The 19,340-nt window shown below is 37.4% G+C and overlaps 1 protein-coding gene across 5 annotated transcripts in view; it reads left to right on the forward strand.

Moving 5' to 3' along the window:
* The first annotated feature begins 938 nt into the window (after positions 1–938).
* The window catches only part of LOC107070691 (uncharacterized), a 38,582-nt gene continuing 20,180 nt past the window's right edge, over positions 939–19,340 (forward strand). The window contains exon 1 of one of the 5 annotated variants that reach the window (XM_089171113.1): positions 939–1,814. In XM_089171113.1, the coding sequence (XP_089027239.1) occupies positions 1,688–1,814 (127 nt within the window). In that variant the 5' untranslated portion in view covers positions 939–1,687. Of the gene's footprint in view, positions 1,815–12,956; positions 13,247–19,340 lie in introns of those variants that run through there. The other 4 variants (XM_015329128.2, XM_089171114.1, XM_015329129.2 and 1 more) reach the window with 4 other exon arrangements.

Genomic DNA, 19,340 nt, shown 5'->3' on the forward strand with positions numbered 1-19,340 from the left:
GACCTTAATTACCGTAATTCTCCTTGATACCTATACGTCTCTTCTTCGATGGACGAGAACAGTGATTAGCGCGCTTCTTCGTGAATCACGCGTCATTTGCATCGTAACGTTCGAGAGCTTTCAAGAAGGTACCGGAGAAGAGGAACGTGCAACCTTAGCTAAAGTGATTCTTAATCGTAGTATAGTACTCCGGGCTATCTTATTTATCCTGTCGTTTACTTTCTCGTCTTCTCATTCAAAATTACTGACGCATATATGAAGTAATTTATTGCATGCAACAACGTTTCTTTAATAAGAATAAATAAAATTCTAATTAAAAAGAAGAAGAAGAAGAAGAAGAAGCAAAGCAAGGATTTTGATTTGAAATTTTTGTAAAATGATATAAGAAAACATAATATATGTGAAAATAGTAGTAGTAGTAGTAGTAAAATAATCATTTGATCGTAGATTCAACACATCATCCCCCCACCCCGTAAACCAAGTAGTATCCTTTTCTTCGCGTGCCATAGTTCCCATGTGGGGATATCAATATTGAAACGTAAAAAAGATTCAATCAGTCGCGAAGTTTCAGCGCCAATCAATCACTCCCTCCTGTCTAGCCACCCATCCGTGGCCGCCACCTCTCTCTCTCTCTCTCTCTCTCTCTATTTCTCTCTTTCTCTCTCCTTCTTACACCTCCTCATCCTCCTCTTCTTCAGCATTTCGCTTTAGGACGCGAAAGCTCTCTCGCGCGCGCAGCTTGCACTGGCGCGCCTGATCGCAACGGCGGCGCTAAAATGGCCGAGAGGGTTTTCCAAGAGGAACACAGTTGAGAGATAGGGGTACATAGAGAGATAGAGATAGAAAATGAAAGAGATAGATAGATAGAGAGAGAGAGAGAGAATCACCCGAAGCTTTAGGGGGTTGCACGACGGAGTCGACGCACTGGAAGCTCTCCGTGCTTGCGGCGGGAGCCTTCAGTAGCCGCTCGGACGTCGACCGGAAAAGCTCCGGTGCGTGTGTTACGCGTCCTATCTTTTTTAAAACGACGTTATATTATATCGTATAGAAATAATACTAAAAAAAAAAATTAAAAAAAAAAACACGAAAAGAAAGAAAAAAGGAACGGGATTCATATATTTGATTATTGACATATTTTTTTTTTATCTTTCATCAACGTAAAAGACAATTTTAATTTGATCGAAGAAGATATTAATCTATTTAAGTTTGATTTTTTTCTCATCCTCTCTACCACCCCTTTCGATCGACGAATTCTACACATTTTTTAGATATTGTTGTTCGATTTACATTTAAAAAAAAAAAAACGAAAGAAAACACACATATACACGCACGCAAACGAAAAGAGAAACAGTTGTTGATCGATTTAAAAAAAAAAGAAAAAGAAAAGAAATAAAGTTATAATTATCTTTCAACTTTTCGTGATATCAAATAAGAAGGAAACAAGGGTGACGACGAGTGTGATACTATAATATTATATAAATAGTGTGATACGAAATAACGGATGGATCGTTAAACGATTAGTGATATGAACGTGATATTAAGCGAAAGTGTTGTTTGAAATATGAACGATCGTTAGTGATCATCTGCCAGTGTCACGGAAAGGCGTTCGCGCGTTTCTGTGTGGTTGTATGTGCTATTACGAAGGTGGGGTGGTGTGGATAATTGCAATACGAGAGCGATACACACGATGATGATAAGTGTCGCGAAATACCGAGCCGCGCGTCGTCCTTCCCTTTTCGTTTCGCTGCTTTTCGTCGTGTTCGCCGGCACCGTAACCGGTAAGAAAAAGAAGAAGAAAAAGAAGAAACTAAAAAGTACAACAACAAAAAAAGAAAAATAAAAAATTCATCATCAGACTCGCGTGTTAAACCATAAAACTCACTCACGGTTTATTTTCATTGACGAATGATCCGCGTACTATCGACGATTACGCGATTAATATTATATAACAATTTTTTTTTACGATCAACCTTTTTCAAAGGAATTGATAAAAGATTATTTGGAAATCATCATTTTTTTGTTTTTATCACATTTGCTGTAATATCATAATCGATAATAGAACATTATAATCGATAATAAGTTTAGATCGTTATTTTTCAAAGATCGTTCCAGCCGACGGTAACGTTAATCGATTTTACGTCAACCTTCTGTAGAAAAATAAGAAAATGGTTTTTATTTGGGGGAGTGGGGGGTGGAGTGGTTGTGGGAGGATACTTCGATCGATCTTACACGATCGATCACTTTAACTCGGATTCGTAGGATTATAACATTGACCTCCTCCTCGTCGTCGTCGTCATCGTTATCGTCATCGTCATCGTCGTTGTTCCGATCTCTCACGAATTCATGAACAACAACAACAGAGTCTGCTTTTCAATCTTGATCAATCTTACAAAAAAAAAAAAAAAAACGAAAGAAAGAAAAAAGAAGACGACTTGATCGAAACGATCGTCGCGTAACATTGTTGTTCACTAGGTATAACCTCTGTACCGTAAATTCCTTTCGTTAACTACCTACCCCCCACACACACTACTACTATCCCTTATTTCTCGGTATAGGACAGAATACTACACGACGATAAGAAAAACAACCGGCGCTAACCGTACTCGTCCGTTTCATGATGAAAGAACACAGTATGTCGGATATGGTGAGACGAAAGGGTCCGATTTCCTTCTCTTTGTGCGAGACTAAACGTTCGTCGGATGGGATTAAAGCAGTCCTTTGTATATCGATATACCGAAGTTAGCTTACCGTTTATGTTAAAATGAAGATAGAGAAACATTAACAGTTATAGAATAGAAAATAATCAACGGAGAATGTTGGATAGAATTTTGAGAAAATTGACTAACAGTTATTTTTATATACCTGTTAATTAATAATAATTATTTTAATATCACATCTGATGATGATATCTCTGTTTTTCAACCCGTCGGATGTTAATTATTCTCGTCGTAAGAATTATAGGAAGAATAAAAGAAAAAAAAAGCAAGGTGTTGAATACGAAGACAATAAAGTTTCGAATCGTATCGAATTGTGGGGTTGTGTTCGATCGATTGAATTAATTGAAACGCGTGTTTTCGTCAGGAATCGTAGAGAGAGAGAAAAAAAACTACATAAAAATCGGTGCTTTACCAAACTGCATGTTTTTTTTTCCCCTCGTATTCGCAAGTGGGAAATCTTAATTAATTCGATTTCATGTGGGTAGATGTAGAGGGTGGTGGAGGAGGAGGATGAGGAGACGTTCATCGAGACTCATTCGCGCGAACGCAAATATTCGTTGGTTGGTACGTACGAATTTGTTGAGGTTGGTAGTAGTTTAATTATCGGATTCTAATATAAATCCCAGATACGATTTAATAAATATAAATTCGCTATTGCAAATATATATATATATGTAATTAACGGGTGCAAATATTCGTACTTGCTCGTGGTCGTTTTAATAAAATTGATCGGATAAATTTTACGAGAAACAATCGGACGAACGAACGTACGAACGAACGAATGAACGAATGAACGAACGAACGAATATTTCCTATCGACCTCTTCCCCCTAAGCCCGAATTTGACAAAAAAAAAATTTAATTAAACGTCCTACCACGGAATGATATTTGCACGAGGAAATTACGTAACAGAGTGTTTCTTTTGCAAAGAACACTCGTTTGCTAGATCGTTCCAGCCGATCTGTGAACTTTCTACTAAAGAGTGTAAGAGAGAGAGAGAGAGAGAGAGAGAGAAGCTTCATAGTTCTTTCTTCGTTCTTCGTGCTATTAAACGATGCGAGAGAAATGATTCGTCGGAACTTAACCGAGTCAAATTTCTTTCTACTTTTACGATCTTAAGCGAAGCACCTTTTCTCTCTCTCTCTCTCTCTCTTTCTTTCTTTCTTTCTTTTCCTCTTTCTCTTTTTTTAACTCTTTTCTTCCGTTCTTTCAAACGATTGAAATCGATAAGCATTGCAACTCAACAGTACCATGAAGAAAACTAAATGAACGATTACGAGAAACTCAATATTCTCTCCCTTGAAGCATTGAAAATGATTCCAAATGAACATTGTCATTTTTTTTCCCCTTTTTTTTTTTTATGAGCTACCTGTCTAGTATATTCGATATATTATATTCTCTCATTCGATTGTGATCGAAAATAAGTTGAACAATTTTTTTTTTTTTTACAATCCAACGACCAGTCTTTCTCATTCAATAACCCAACTCAACTCAATTCAACCCAACCGCGAAGAATTTTTTTTTGGTCAGATTTGAACGAATAATTAAAATTTTTAATACGACATTATTTCGTTTAAATCGCGATAATAAAGAGAGAACGAAAAAATTGGTACCAAAAAAAAAAAAAAAAATAAATAAAATACCACCACCAGGAAAAAAAAAGAAGAAAAAAAAAAAGGACGAAGTACATTGGTAGGTGGTAGGTTTTTTGTTTTTTCTTTTTTTTTTTTTTTTGGTCAAAAGCAACAATAGCTTTTGCGAACGATAGGATCAATGACGAGACAGGGATCGTCGACTACTAGATCGCGCTTTTCGTCGGTTCTACACGCAGTTAAATATGATTGGTGGATTGTTGTTTTCCTCTCTACCTACATAGCTATATTTTTTTTTATCTTCTTTTCTTTTTTTTTTTTTTTGGTTGTTTTTAAATAAATCGAAAGAACACACACGCACAAACCACACGATTCGCAAGGGGGGGGGGGAAGCGAGGGGCGTTGGGGGGTTGGGGGAGACACGTTAAAAGCTATGAATCTTCTCGATTCTTTGTTGAAATAAACGCACGCAGTGTAAAATAACCTATCGCAGTTAGGTTTTCTCTATCTCTATTCATCATTTTCACGCTTAGATTATAAGAACGGAAAGATTTTCTTGATGAAAGAAAAAAAACAAAACAAAACAAAACAGAAAAAAAGAAATAAATAAAAGTAAGAAAGATAGAAATCGATAGATCGCATTTCATCTCTACTCCAGGCTATACTAATATAAGATAAGCGAGAATAAGTGGAGAGGGGGAGGGGGTTAAAAGGAGTCGGGGCTATTTAATGGGCAACCCATTCGATGGGTAGAGATGGTTAGACACCATCGGAATATAGCAAGTGCGTGCTCGCTTAGGCGGTTGAATTTACGCGGCGGCATAATTAAAGTGTCACGCTACGAGTAATGTTGATAACGCATAAAAGTAAGAAAATGAAAAATAAGAAGAAGTAGAAGTAGAAGTAGAAGAAACAGGGAGGGTGGGAGGGAGGGAGGAAGAGAAGGAGGAGTACGACGAAGATGATGAAGACCGGGGTAACGGTCCTATGCACACGCTTTTGTTCTTTCGAAGGAGAGGAAGGGTGGCGGGAGTTAAGGGGGAATGGGGGAATGGGAGGTAAGGGGGTTTCGCCGTGTGAGAAATTAAGCAATTAAGCCGTCTATTTTACTACCGGAGATCCGAGTTTCAGACGCTAAGGCGCTCTTCCGATCTGGCTTGAACCTCCTCTTCCTTTTCTTCCTTTTCCTTCTACTTCTACTTCTCTACTTCTCTCTTTCTCTCTCTCTCTCTCTTTCTCTTAAGCTTTGAGCGTGAGTAAGGAACGTGGCGCGTAGGAACGTTATTAAGATATCATCGTGATGCTGAGGGAAGCGATTCTAGACATTGTGCAAGAGAAAGAGGAAGAGAGAGAGAGAGAAAGATTTAATGACAGAAGAAGGAAGATAGAAAAAAAAAAGAAAAAAGATGAGGAAACACGGCTAAGGATATGAAGGAGTGAAAAGAAGAAGAAGAAGAAGATAAAAAAAAAAAAAATAGAAAGAAAACCATTGGTGAAAAGGTGAAGGGAAGGCAAAGTTCAAATCCCGAGACTTCTTCGAAGTGCCTCTGCTCCTAATTAGATCTCATTTGTATGACTCTAGCCGACCCTTGAAACGATTATTAATAACTTTTCTTCTACGAACGATATTTAACGTCTCTTTTCATTACCACGTCAAAAGAAACTAACTCTCAACGTGCTAATTATGTGAGATAGAGCAAAGCCAAATCAGACCTTGTCTTTGATTTTAGTCGGTTTACCGAAGTCTGCAAAGTTGGTTGGTGCGGTTTTCTCGTTCAGACCAAATAACCCTCCTCTTTCTCCTTCTCTTACTTTTCCCCACCCACATTCATTTCATCCTTTTCTCGGACATACCGATAACTTTTCTCCTTTACTTTTACAGTAAAACGGAGGGAAAATGGTTACGAAGAATGTTACCCTCGTATACGAACCCTTTCAAACTTCCATTCTTTCGTTCTTGTTTTCTACCAAATGTATATATATGATACTGAGGGAGGGGGTGAAGGGATTTTTCTTTTTTCGTGTTACGTAAGAAAGACCTTCGACCTTCTTACCACTATTTTTATCGATACCTTCTGTATTCCCCTTTTGTCTCTTTCCATCTTTTCTTCACTTTTCGTTCTTGTTTTATTTTTGTTATTTTTTTTTTATTTTTTTTTCTTCTCTCCTCTTTTTTTACTCTCCCGAACAAATACGATTTAAAATACATTTTATATTGATTTATTTAATCAAAAAAAAAAGAAAAAGAGATCAACAGGTGGTCATTATAGGTGATTTTGTCGCGTTTTAAAGTGTTTATTTATAATAATACACGTTCGTGTTATTCCAATACGGAACTAGGAAAAGGGTAAAAAAATTTGTGCTCGAGTAATGGTGGGAGGATGAAGGGAGGAAAGAGTGAAAGAGTAAAAAGGGGTTTCATGATTCATCAAGACGATATAATAATATTCTTAAAAGAATTTCAATAGGTGGATAGGAAGGATCGTCGATCAAACCTGGCGATTCGTTAATGTCCGGTTAACGGGATTATCGAAATGATCGAGAGGGAGGGGCGGTGTGCAAAGGGGAGTACGAGTAAAAGGAGGAGGTGGAGGTGGGTCGAGGATCTCGCGTTCGTCACGATTTATCGCGAGCATGCTCTCTTACGGTTTCGAGAGCGTGCCTAGCCAGAGAATTATATTCTCGCGTTGCTCATTATACGAGAATAATGTTGACGGAAGAGAGGCAAGCAGAAAGAAGAGGAGGAGGAGGAGGATCAGGAAAGAAGGGGAATAAAGAGGGAAATGGCGAAGAAAGTTACGGTTTACATTAAACTTTTGATAAGATGTCCGCACTATGTTAGTAAAGAGGATATAAAATATGGCTAAGTTACGTTAAACCAAAGAGAATAAAAAGAATGAAGATCGGTATAGTGAGATAAAGAAAACGAGAACTATCCGCCGTTGTGTTGGCCCGCGAGGCAAAAAAGATTTAACGATAAGCATGAACGACGACGACGACGACGACGACGACGACGAAGATGACGATGACGACGACGACGAGTTGCAGAAAAGTATACACGAAAAATACAGAAATAAAATCATATACATATGTTGCAAATTTAAATGATATTTTTACATTAAAATTAAAAATAAATTATGATAAGATGATTTAAAACGATATTTTGTTATCAACTATTAAACTGTTAAAAAAAAAAAACATTTACAACATTGTTTGTCAACCCCATTCGATAAAATTCCACGTGAAAATTGTCAACATTCATAAAGTACAACGAACTATGGCTATTTTAAAAAGTTAGATATGATGTTATTGCAATTGGACTCTGTTTTGAAGATTAGATAGGATAAAGAAGGGTGGTGGTACGAGAAGTGGCAGGGGGGTCAAAGGGAAAACGAAGAAAGATAAGAAATAGGAATAGGAGTTACGTTGAAACGAGATATAAGGAAAAAGAAAAAGAAAGAAAGAAAGAAAGAGAGAGAGAGAGAGAGAGAGAAATATAGAAAAAGTAATCGATAGAGAGAAAAAGAGAAAGAGAGAAGATGGAAAGTGAGAAGAAGCAGAATAGGGAGAGACTCTCGAAGAGTGTCATAACCCCGATAAGCTGTTGCTGATTCCTACGGAACTTGAGCCGCATTTGAAAGGGAATCGTTGGGATTACCATTTACCTACTTCCAACTGAAATCCTTTTCCCAAACACCGATATCCCTTCGTAGGTATCAACGTGGAAAAGGTGGTGAAGAGAAAGAGGGTTGGGCTGAGCTGGGATAGGTGGGGGAGGGGGAGGAGGAGTTTAGAATGAGAAGGAAAATCGACTATTCGAATAATCCTAAATCCACACCTTTTCATGATTTAAAATGACAGTAAAATAGCCTAGGGGAGAAAAAAGAATCTTATTAATCATTCGTCGTATTCTCATCACGTTTTTGCTTATATATATATTTGCATTTGTAAATTGCAACACATAAATAAACCACATTGATTTCATTTCCGACGTTAGTTTGGCTTGCATCCTAACTGATAAAACAGATGCACCGATAACAATAATTTATTTTTTCTCCATTTCAATTCTTTAAACTATCCCGACTAACGGCATTTGACATTTGCAGACCCTTGAAATATATGATGTCTACGTCTTTGGAAAAATTCGAGGAAATAAAAAAGTTATACCACCCGTTATCGTCATACGTCGCGATAACGTCAATGTCGAAAGGGGAAAGGATTCGAAACAGTTTTCGAACGATGTATATGTGTCTGTCTCTCTGTATGTCTGTCTGTCTGTCCGCCTGTCCATGTGTGTGGCTACATCGTTCAATGCGTATAATGTTTTATGAACGTTCTTTCCCCTAAGATTCATCGTAAGGCGAATTGAAAAAAAAATTCACGATCGATTCTCATCGATGATGATCGAACGGAACAAGGGATACTTACAATCGGATGTGAGTTAAGTTTGAATTATTATCTAACGTTTAGGATCCGGTCAATGATGTATATACGGTCATCGAAAACGCTGTGGGCGACTGCTCGCAACACGAGAATCATAAGTGCATTCTCCTAAGGATAAGAGAGAGAAAGAGAGAGAGAGTCTAATGTAATCTTTCGAAAGAGTTTTTCGTGGAGTTCATTGCTGGCATCTCATCGGTCTATACTCTTTCCTTCTTCTTTATCCATCTCACATGTGTTTCTTTAAAAAAAAAAATCCCCTACCTCCTTCTTCTTTCTCTTCTTCGCATCAACTTGCATCTGTCCCAAGCAGTCCATTTAAAATTAATAGGACGCGTAAGCGCCCACACACGCGAGAAACCCCGCTAGCATATACAAACTCGCTTTTATTCGCGTTGACGTTCATAAAAAGATTCTCGCGTATGCCTACAGCAGCAACAGCAACAGAAACAGCAACAGCAACTGCAGCAGCAACACGCGGTACGCGGTACCTTCATTTTCTCTCGTAATTACAAGAACGGATACACGAGCATAGCCAGCAACATAAGCACTATACACTTATAACGTAGTATAAGCAACTGAGAATCGTACGACGATACTGTAAACCTTCTTTAGATTTTTTTCCCCGCCCCCTTTTTCCCTTTTCCTCTCGAACTAAACTTTCTACGTTGCGTTCTATACCGTGGACCGACTGAGCTAGAACAAAATCGACAGTACCGTGAATGCGCTTTAACTGCGCCCGTACAATAAACTTTTTTAATTGAAAAGACTAAAAGATCAGAAATGATAAAAAAAGTTGTAGAATAAGGAGTCCTTGGCACGCCATCGAAACACCGCTAGAATTGCTAAACTGTCATCCAAACGTGGATGATGACGTTCCTCGTTTACCTTACCGACGCAATATCATTTTCCTTTTTTCTTCTTCTTCTTCTCTGTTTTTCTTCTATTATTTTTTTCTCTTCCTTTATGTTTTGTTTCATTCATTTTTTTTTATCTATGTGCATACATTTTTTTTCTTTTTTGTCTACATTTGTTTTGTATTACGAACGACGACGCATCGAAGTGCATTCGGATTACTCGTTGAAGCATCGCTCGACCCAGATCGTTTCGTTACCCCCTTCGCGTTGATTTCAAACTACTATACGAGTAGTATTTTTTTTTTATTTACATTTTGTCGATCCGACAAGGAAAACCGTGAAGAGATCTATCTATCGTTCTCGAGTATCTCCGGAAAATCGAGACCTTTTTTTTCCTTTCCTTTCGAAAGCACCCTTATATCGATCGAACCGAGTATCCCATACCATCCAACGCGGGTTATCAATTTAGCAAATTGCTAATCGATGCACGGACTTGAACCCTTCGGTTATATTGGTGCCTGCCTGCCTGCCTGACTGCCTGACTGCCTGACTGCCTGGGCCAAGTATCAGGAGACGCGAGACGTAGACGTATGACGATCCTGAAACGTTTCCTATATACGCTAGACGATGATCATTCCAACAACGACAGAGAGAGTTGACTCTGGAGAGGGTTGGCCAGTGGATTCCCATCGCGCGGTCATTCGTATCTATCAAACGTCACGCGAACGTGACGTTTACTAAATCGCTCGTATTTCGTACTCTACCGTAGCTTTTGCTGGATACTTTTACGAAGAGAGTGGGTATAGAAAAGAGACCACCCTGGACTCGATTTATGGTTCGCCGTTGACGCGACCACTTTAAAGATATTATTGCTAGAACGGGGCTATTCGAAAGACGGATGGCGGTCGAATCTAAAGGCCAAGATAAAGAGAGAAACTAACACGCGAGTAAATCTGTGAGGGAAAAAAAATAAAATAAATAAATAAATAAAAGAAGCTTGGATAAAGAAAGAGAGAGAGAGAGAGAATAAATTGTTGTTAGAAAATGTCAAGTAACACAAGAGAATTTCTTAAAGAACACTTGTATCATCTGCATCTAGATATCAAAAGAGCAATACTATTATTCTCGTGCGATATCATCAAACGAGTCCATGCGGAAACTGTCTTTATCTTATGTGGATTCTCTACCTTTTCTCTCTCTTCTTCTATGTATGTATATATATATTCCCGAGTATTAAGGTTGTACGGCTTACAATTCCGAGTCGAGAGATTTGAGTTTGTACACAGAGAAGTAGGTTCTCGTAACACACCACCACGACACGTCCAGATTGTGGAGAGACAGGGAGAAAGCTCATGGAGTGAGAGTAGAGGTGCGTGTTGTGTTTGCCAGCCAAACACACGTTCCGATATTTCGCGTTGCTCTGATGATTCTAGCCGTCACTCTAACTCTACCACCCCCTCTACTTGTATTATCGAAAATGTCACGGAATGGTAGAACGTGGTACGGTATGTTATATTGAAAAATAGTTGGGGATCGAGTGCAAGCCGAGCAGGGGATCATCGTTGAAATTTCAACGAACCGTAACCCTCACTGAAATATTAAGTGTCGTCGTGATACTGTACTGATCTAGTGTGTATATGTGTGTACTTGTGTTGTGTTTTTGTGTATGTATATGCAACGTTCGAAAATATCAAAACTATCGATCACATAAATCATACGTTTGCGCTCGGTAACTCATGACGTATGCTCCATACGACCGCGTTTCGTCATTAAACGAACCGCGTTGGGCGTACTATACGTGACCGCAACGATCACTATGTACGGGTAACGCAATGCCAAAAAGCAAACTCGAATAATCGAAATGTGAATAGCAATGCTTGAGATTCAACGATAAGAAAGTTATATTAATATATTTTAGAACAAATATATATATATATCTTATTTAATTATTTGTCTCTCTCTGTCTCTCTCTTAGTTGTAATACGAAATGTTTTATACAAAATCTCATCGTGGTTTTACCAAGAAATAACAACGTTCATTTATAAAGTAAAGTGAAGAGAGAGAAAGAGAGAAGAGAGAAGAGAACTCAATTACGAGATCAAATGAGACGACCTTTGTCTTCTGTAAATCACAATCGATTGTCCTTCTCTTTCTTTTTCTCAAGTCAGTTTTCTTTCGCTCTCAACGATATATATATATATATGTAGTATTACTACTACCAACAAGTAAAGTTAGAGGCGAGGCTGTTATGGGTTTCGACTACTTGAAGTTAAGCCATTTTTCGTTAAAGCAGTTTAAGGTGTCAAACTTGGAACCGAGTCGTGCCATGCTGCTGCTGCTGCTGCTGCGTCGTCGTCGTCGTCGTCGTCGTCGTCGTGTTGAGTTAAATTTTAAGGATCGATACCAAGCACTTCGGTAAAAGTCGTTTGGTACACCGATCGACGAAGAAAGCTGAAGGAAGGTTTACACGTTAAGTAAGCTGCTTCTTCGTAGTAGACGAAAGTATGAGAAAGAGAGAGAGAGAAGGTACGATATAAACGAGAGAAAGGGATAAGAAGAACTCAAGTAGAAGGATAGAAAAGAGACGAAGTTTGCAGAAGCAAGCAGTACGCTTTAAGAATTCTCATCGAGGAAAGGAACGCGTCGGCAACGTAAATCCTCGTTTCCGCGAGAAATGCTCGACGATAAGAGTAGAATGATGAGCCCATGGATCGTCGATTTCACAACGTCCTATATACTAATCCCTAGAAACGAGTTTTCGGTAAAACGTTGTCTACTTCTTCCTTGTGTGTCACCATTGAAATCGATCGATGTTTCTTCAAATTCTCAAATCCAATACGCGTAATGTAAATTCTTCAAATAGCTACATATATAAAACAAATATTGAATGTCGAGAATCGTGTGTCTGTGTGTGCAAACGGGTTGAAAATAAAACAATGTAAAATCACAGTATTTTAATCATTATAGGGGCGGGGGGATAGGATTTGAAATCGAGAAACGAATAATAGGTAGGATATCTATCGTACTATTCTAAAGGAACATTCGAAGTAAGTGACGATTTATGAGCTCTTTTTAACGATTTTCTTCTAACAAAAAGTGGAACAACTACATTTAACGTGATCTGAAAAATAGATTTAATTGCTCGTTAAAGGGAGATGATATTTACGTGGTACTTTTCTCTTTAATAGCTTAGATCGAAATGGCTTCATAAACGTTTTCTAAAGTTTTATATACCTGTGTCATAAGATATATATATAATACGAAATATATAAAGATATTTATATTTATATATAATCAAGGGAAGATAGAAGGGAGGGAAGGGTAGTGTATGCTTCAGAAAGTAGCACTTCTCAGCGTGAAGATTGTTGTTCGTTCAAACGAAAGCTCTCAAACAAGAAGTAGTTGCACGCAAACAGAAGGAACACGGTGTGGCTAGAGGCATTTCATCCTTCGACACGACTTTCGTCCAAGCAAAACCGTCCTCGCTGAACGCGTCGCTTTCGCATCGATGCACACTCTCTACGAACTTACTCGAAATCGTTGTACCGAAAAGTGACGCGCTCGACTTTGCCATTTCCAAGATTCAAGAAGCGAACTTGACACGAACGATGTCCTAAGGGGTCATCCACCCCCGTTCTAAGGCGAGTTCTCCCAACTTGCTACTTTTCTCGATTTCATCTCACGTAATGGAATTTTCTATATATATATATATATATATATATATATACATATTTTATTTTTTTCACTTGAGAATTACTTTCACTCGAGAGAAATTACTTTCAATAGAATGATATCGATGTTTTTTTTAGTACAAAATTTAAATGTATTCCTTTCTACGCTACATTATCTACATTTTATACGAGTAATAGTAGTAGTAGTAGTAGTAGTAGTATTTTTTCTTGTCAGTAAAATTATTATATAGCAATGAATTACGGAAGTATAGAACATAAGACAATGTAAAAGTAATCGATTATGTTCAACGAGTTATTCCTCATCGCCCACATATCTTTTTTTTTTCTCTTTTATTCCATCTCCTCTTTTAGACGTCTTCCGTTAGTCAATGTTTCTTCGTTCATTCGTTCGTACATTCTTTCACTCATGCCTCATTATTTCTCTTGTCTTTTTAGTCTTCAACCGTATTCGCTCAAATCGTTTGGAAATTTGCGACTTAAGGATCAATAGGAAATCGAGTGAAATCATGACGAGATGAGAAAAGAAAAGAGTTTAAAAAGAAAAATCGTACGATATATATATATATATATATATATATCACTAGAAGGAGATCGTGAATTTTTCTTTTTATTTTTTTTTCGAAAATAAAGTGACTTTTCGTGTAATCCCAGACAGTCGACGATAAATTACGATTAGATGCCGAGACTTCGATTTTCCTGAATAATCGTGAAATTATCGAAAAACGTCTTCTAAACAGCCCTTTCCTTCCTTCCTTCCTTCCTTCCTTCCTTCCTTCCTTCCTTCCTTCCTTCCTTCCTGCTCTACTATTTTCTTTCAACGAAAAAGAAAAAGAAAAAAAAAACACCTAACTTTCTTCGAAGTTTCACCAAGGAATTCCATTACCGAATTCACGTTCGAACGAGTTCGTACTTTGAATTTACAAATTTTCTAAGGATTTCCATAGGTTTCGATCGTTGAGTAGGCACGTTCTCTTAGCATTTTCCTTATTTACGTATAGTACTTACATATATATACGTACCTGTAAAATCAGCTTGTCGAGAATGATATTTTTGAAACGTGAAACGTGCCATCGACGAGTACCCTCTTAACAATTTGTTCGACTTAAAGCAAAAGGCAAGGACGTCTGTAAATCGTGTTGCTCCGTTACACAAATGTGCTTCAATCCTGAATCCTTTAGATCTTTTGCTTGAGAAACTGACAGAGAGAGAGAAAGAGAGAGAGAAAGAAAGAGAGAGAGAGCCTACAACTACAGCAAGGAAATGAACGTTTTCTCTTAGTAATTCTCTGACCTGTTTTCCGTATAGTCTCTCATAGCTTTGCAACCTTGTCCTCATCGTGACTTGTTCCAACAGAAAGAGAAAGAGAGGAAAGTACCAAGAAAAGGGTTTCCATTTCATGAAAGGAGGTGAGGTAGCCGGGCTAGACTAAACGAACAAGGAGAAGAAGAAGAAGAAGAAGAAGAAGAAGAAGAAAAAGAAGAAACCAACCAACCTCCTCCTCCTTCTCCTCCTCCTCCTCCTCCTCCTCCTCCTTCTCCCTTTTAGTAAACGTTGAAAAGCTGTAACAGGAGTTATCATCGCCTGCCGCGGTTGTCCATAATTTTCTGCTATTTACCGGATGTGCATAAGATGAGAAGAAGGATGCAATGAATGCACTTGCGCTCGCGCGCGTGTTATACCTACTTGTACGAACGAAGTAATAAAGTACTTTCGCCGACTATGAAAGAAGAGATCATTTTTCTCATTAACTGTTTACACTTCTCATTATTTTCACGTATAGTTTACTCTCATTTACAATCTCAATCTCAATCTCTCTCTCTTTCGCAGATGATGTTTAAGGGATGACATTTTCTAAAGCTAGATATATTAGATTAATGTGTTATATTATATTATAATATATTATTATATTAGAGAGTATATTTTATATTTTATTTCTTTTTTTCCTTTTTATATTAGGTTATTATTATATTTCTTTTTACAGTTTGTTTCTTTTTTTTGTATTATATTACATTATATTGTTATGTTAAAGTATACTCTTTTTTTATATAGTAGGTTTACCATATTTTTTTTTATATAGTTTATAGTTTTGTATTATATCTATCTATCTATCTATTTATCTATCTATCTATCTATCTATCTCTCATTACTTTTCAAAACGAAATAACACGAATATCGCTATATCGATTATACGAGTTTTGTCAAATAAAATAAACCGTTGTTATATATATTATATGTAAACATGAAATTTATTGTGATATGTAACATAGCAACTAAATATTGGCAATTATTTCAATGTCGTTTAGTTTAATTGCTTTTATATTTAAAATTGGTCTATTTGAATTTTATTATCTTTATTATTCGTTCATTATCGTTTTATTACTTTTTTATAATTAGGTTAACAATTATTCAAATATCCTGTTGTTAAAGTTATTATACTCGTGTGTTACATTATAAATTTAGTATTTTTATTTCTTTTATATTTAAATTACCGAAAAAAAAATTCATATTTTTATTTGATTTGCCATTATTATCTGTTTTGGTCAATAGTCGAATGGAAAAACAGTCGCAACGACTGTCATGCGAAAATCGCGCCCCGTTCATATTTAATGGATTGATTCGAGAACGCGCCACAATCAAAGGATTAACTACGAGTGATTAACTTTGTAATAAGAAAAAAAAAAAAAAGAAAACAAACAAATTTAATTACTTGTCAAATATTTAATCTTTCCGACGAATAGATATATTCATAGGAATCATTTCGTCTCATCATTATCATTATCATCGTCGTATTAATATTTCACATACATCCGCAATGCGAATTTCACGTATGAAACAACAAATATCATCTTTCTCAGGCTCGCGCGGATGGATGGTTGGATTTTCAGCAACGGTAGTAATTTAATATCCACGACATAGCACGTGCATTAACGATCTGCCATATCTCTTTCGATCTATTTTTTTTTTAGTTGTTTCATCTTTTTTTTTATTCCCCCTCCTGTTGTGTGTGTGTTTCTTTTTCTTCTTTTTCTTGGACTGGATGCGTTACGGTTGGCTAGGAATATACATCTTCCGTTTTAATCAAGGCACGTTGCAGTTAACGAGACGGTTTTAAATATTCGGAAGGAAACGGGATGTGTACATGTATGTATCTATATATGTATTAATGTATATATATATATATATATATATATATAGATACAGCTTCGTACAAACCGAAATTAGTAACGCGTGCGCGAAAACGTCGACGAGAAATACTCTCATATAATTACAAGCACAGACGTACGTTGGTAGATCGATGTACAGGCGCTTAGCGAGCTCTCATAACACATAAACATAGAATTAATATATATACATATATATGTATTACATATGTTCTCCTATAAAGTTACAACGATTTACGAAAGGATATTTCACCTAACAACAAAATCCGCCTTGGATTTGTTCAATTGCTGTACACGTAGGTACGATTGACATGTTGTATGGAGAAAAAGACGGATATATCGTTTTCGAATTTTCCCTTAACCCGCACAAATTCCCATAGAAAAGAATTCGTAGTTATAGTTGTGCTGTTATGTAATCACGTTCGATAAAACGTTCTCAGAGATTTCTTAGAAATACGATAGTCCCTCTCTCTCTCTCTCTCTCTCTCTCTTTCTCGTTCTCCTTCCCACCCCCCCCAACTTTGTATAGCTCCGTTAGGTAATAGCTAACGAAATAAGCGGAATAATACAGGTGGATCTAAATCGAAATAAGCACAAATTCTCGAATGTTATCGAGAGAAAGAATTGTTGAAGCAATATAACGGGGTTTTTCCTAACTGGAACGATACAGTTCGCGTACGCAACTCGATTAACTTTGTGTCAGAAAAGACGAGAAGGAAGAAGCTGATACAACGTCGATTTTGCGATCTAAATCCGATACGATATATAAATCGTAGGAAAAAAGGAGAACCATTGTACCACGGTAACAAATTCTCGTTGGATGTTTAAACGTTTTATTGAATTTTTCATCTCGTTTTAAATGATAACACGTTTCGTTATGGATCAAACGAACTTAATCGTACAACGTGAGACAAGTTAAAAATATTTCACAGAATGATGTTATTCTAATAAAACATATATTTATCTTTATAAGTGTTTGTTAGTGTGCATATAAGAGAGAAAAAAATTGAATTAAATGTCAGATATCATTTTGTTAAGGTGATGGTTAAATTGAAAATCATATATACGTGAACAAAAATAATCGATGTATTTATCAGAGGATCGTGGTGGTGGTGGTGATGGTGGTGGTGGCAATTCCGTTCATTTTTAAGAGAAAACTTTTTCTATAAAATCGTGCTGATTTTTATGAAACGATAAGAGAATTAAAAGAACGATAGTAGGGGTGAGGAGAAAAAAAATTGGGGGAAAGGGAGATGATCCTTATAAAACGATATCTCGAGGAGAAGAATTTCAGCACATTTCGTATATTTCTACGAGAGATTACCTTTACCAGGTAGGTAGGTAGGTAGGTAGGTGTTGGACAAGATACGTTTAATTAAAAAACACGCTTTCGTGTGGAAAGCTCGAAGGATGGGGGTGGTTTTACGTGTGTGCGGTCGAGCGAAACGAAAAAGTGGGCTGACATGTGAAAGAAAAAGTAAAAGAGTGTACATGTGTGTGTGTGTGTGTGTGCGTATGTGTATGTGTATGTGTATGAAATGGGTGGGATAGGGACGATTTGACTGGAAAGCTCTCGAGAGGTAGGTGGAAAGGTGAGCAAGCTCGGAACGAAAAGCAATCGCGTTAGAAGCGGCTAAAGCACAGGCAGGCAGGCCACACACCAACGTCACCATCGTCGTCCCAATTTCGCGCGTGGCAATTAAACGTTATTCGTTGGGCACGCGGTCGAAGAGGAAATTGCTCAGTCAGGACTAGCACGATGCATTGTTGTTCTTTCCAATCCCTCACACCTCATCCCACACCCTGTTTCCACCCTATTTCTCTGGGTTTTTCCCCCCTTTTTTTTCTTTTTGCCATTCGCGGATTTCAGCGGAGCAACCGAAATCGAATATCACGCGTTTCAATTAAGCTTATAGTTTCGTGTACCTTCCAAACCCCCTTCCCAATCCCCGCTGCTGCAACTGCTGCTGCTGTTGCTGTTGCTGTTGCTGTTGCTGTTGGACGAACGTCGACTAATTTATTTTTTTCCTCGACAATACGATTATCGAATATCATAGGATCACAGGGATCGTTTGTTCTACGTTTCTCCGTGTCTTCTCGAAGAATGAGATTTTTTTGTTTTTTTTTTATTTTGAGTCTATGATTTCTTTTTGTCGCTATTTAAAAAAAAAAAAAAAAAGTAAACATTTTAATCCAACTTTTTGTCTCTCGTTAACGTGATATCCTCTCGCGTATATGAGTCCGTAATAAAAGGAATTCTCTTGTTTACCCCTAACGGCTAGAAAATAAAACGCTTAATCTTTATGCTAATGTTTTTATTTCGAGTATAAAAGACTTTGAGATCTTTTTCACGTGTTTCCTCCCATCTTACTCCACGCCCCCCGAAGCCCACCTCTTCTTCGTTCACTTATTTTTCTTAGGAAGAAAAAATGTCAAGGGTTACACGCAACCTCGTCGAAGAAGTCGCGCGACATGCAAATCGGACGCGAGTTACTCCAAAGACCATTTCGAATTCTATCTGGTAATGCAGACAGTTCGAAAGCAATTTAAATTCCCTCTCTCTCTCTCTCTCTCTCTTTCTCTCTCTGTCTGTCTCCTTCGTTCGTTCGTTGGCAAATTCAAATTGCTTTTGTAGAATTTCACGCGAGTACACTCTCTCTCTCTCTCTCTCTCTCTCTCGCTTTCTCTCATCGTCTTCTCTCAACCTAAATCGCGCATCCAATGTCGTCTACTACCCCCCGATCTCCATCGGAAATCTCATTTCCTATGCGGCCGACATACGTATTACCCAATTAAAATAATAAGCGTCGTAAGGAGGAACTTAATCGTGAAGGAAAACTCCACCTCCCTTGTGTTACATTACAGTCCTCATATTCCACTTA

The sequence above is a fragment of the Polistes dominula genome, unplaced genomic scaffold (genome assembly GCF_049000335.1).
Source record: "Polistes dominula isolate Pdom_NZ unplaced genomic scaffold, Pdom_raw_medaka contig_31, whole genome shotgun sequence".
Taxonomy (NCBI): Eukaryota; Metazoa; Arthropoda; class Insecta; order Hymenoptera; family Vespidae; genus Polistes; species Polistes dominula.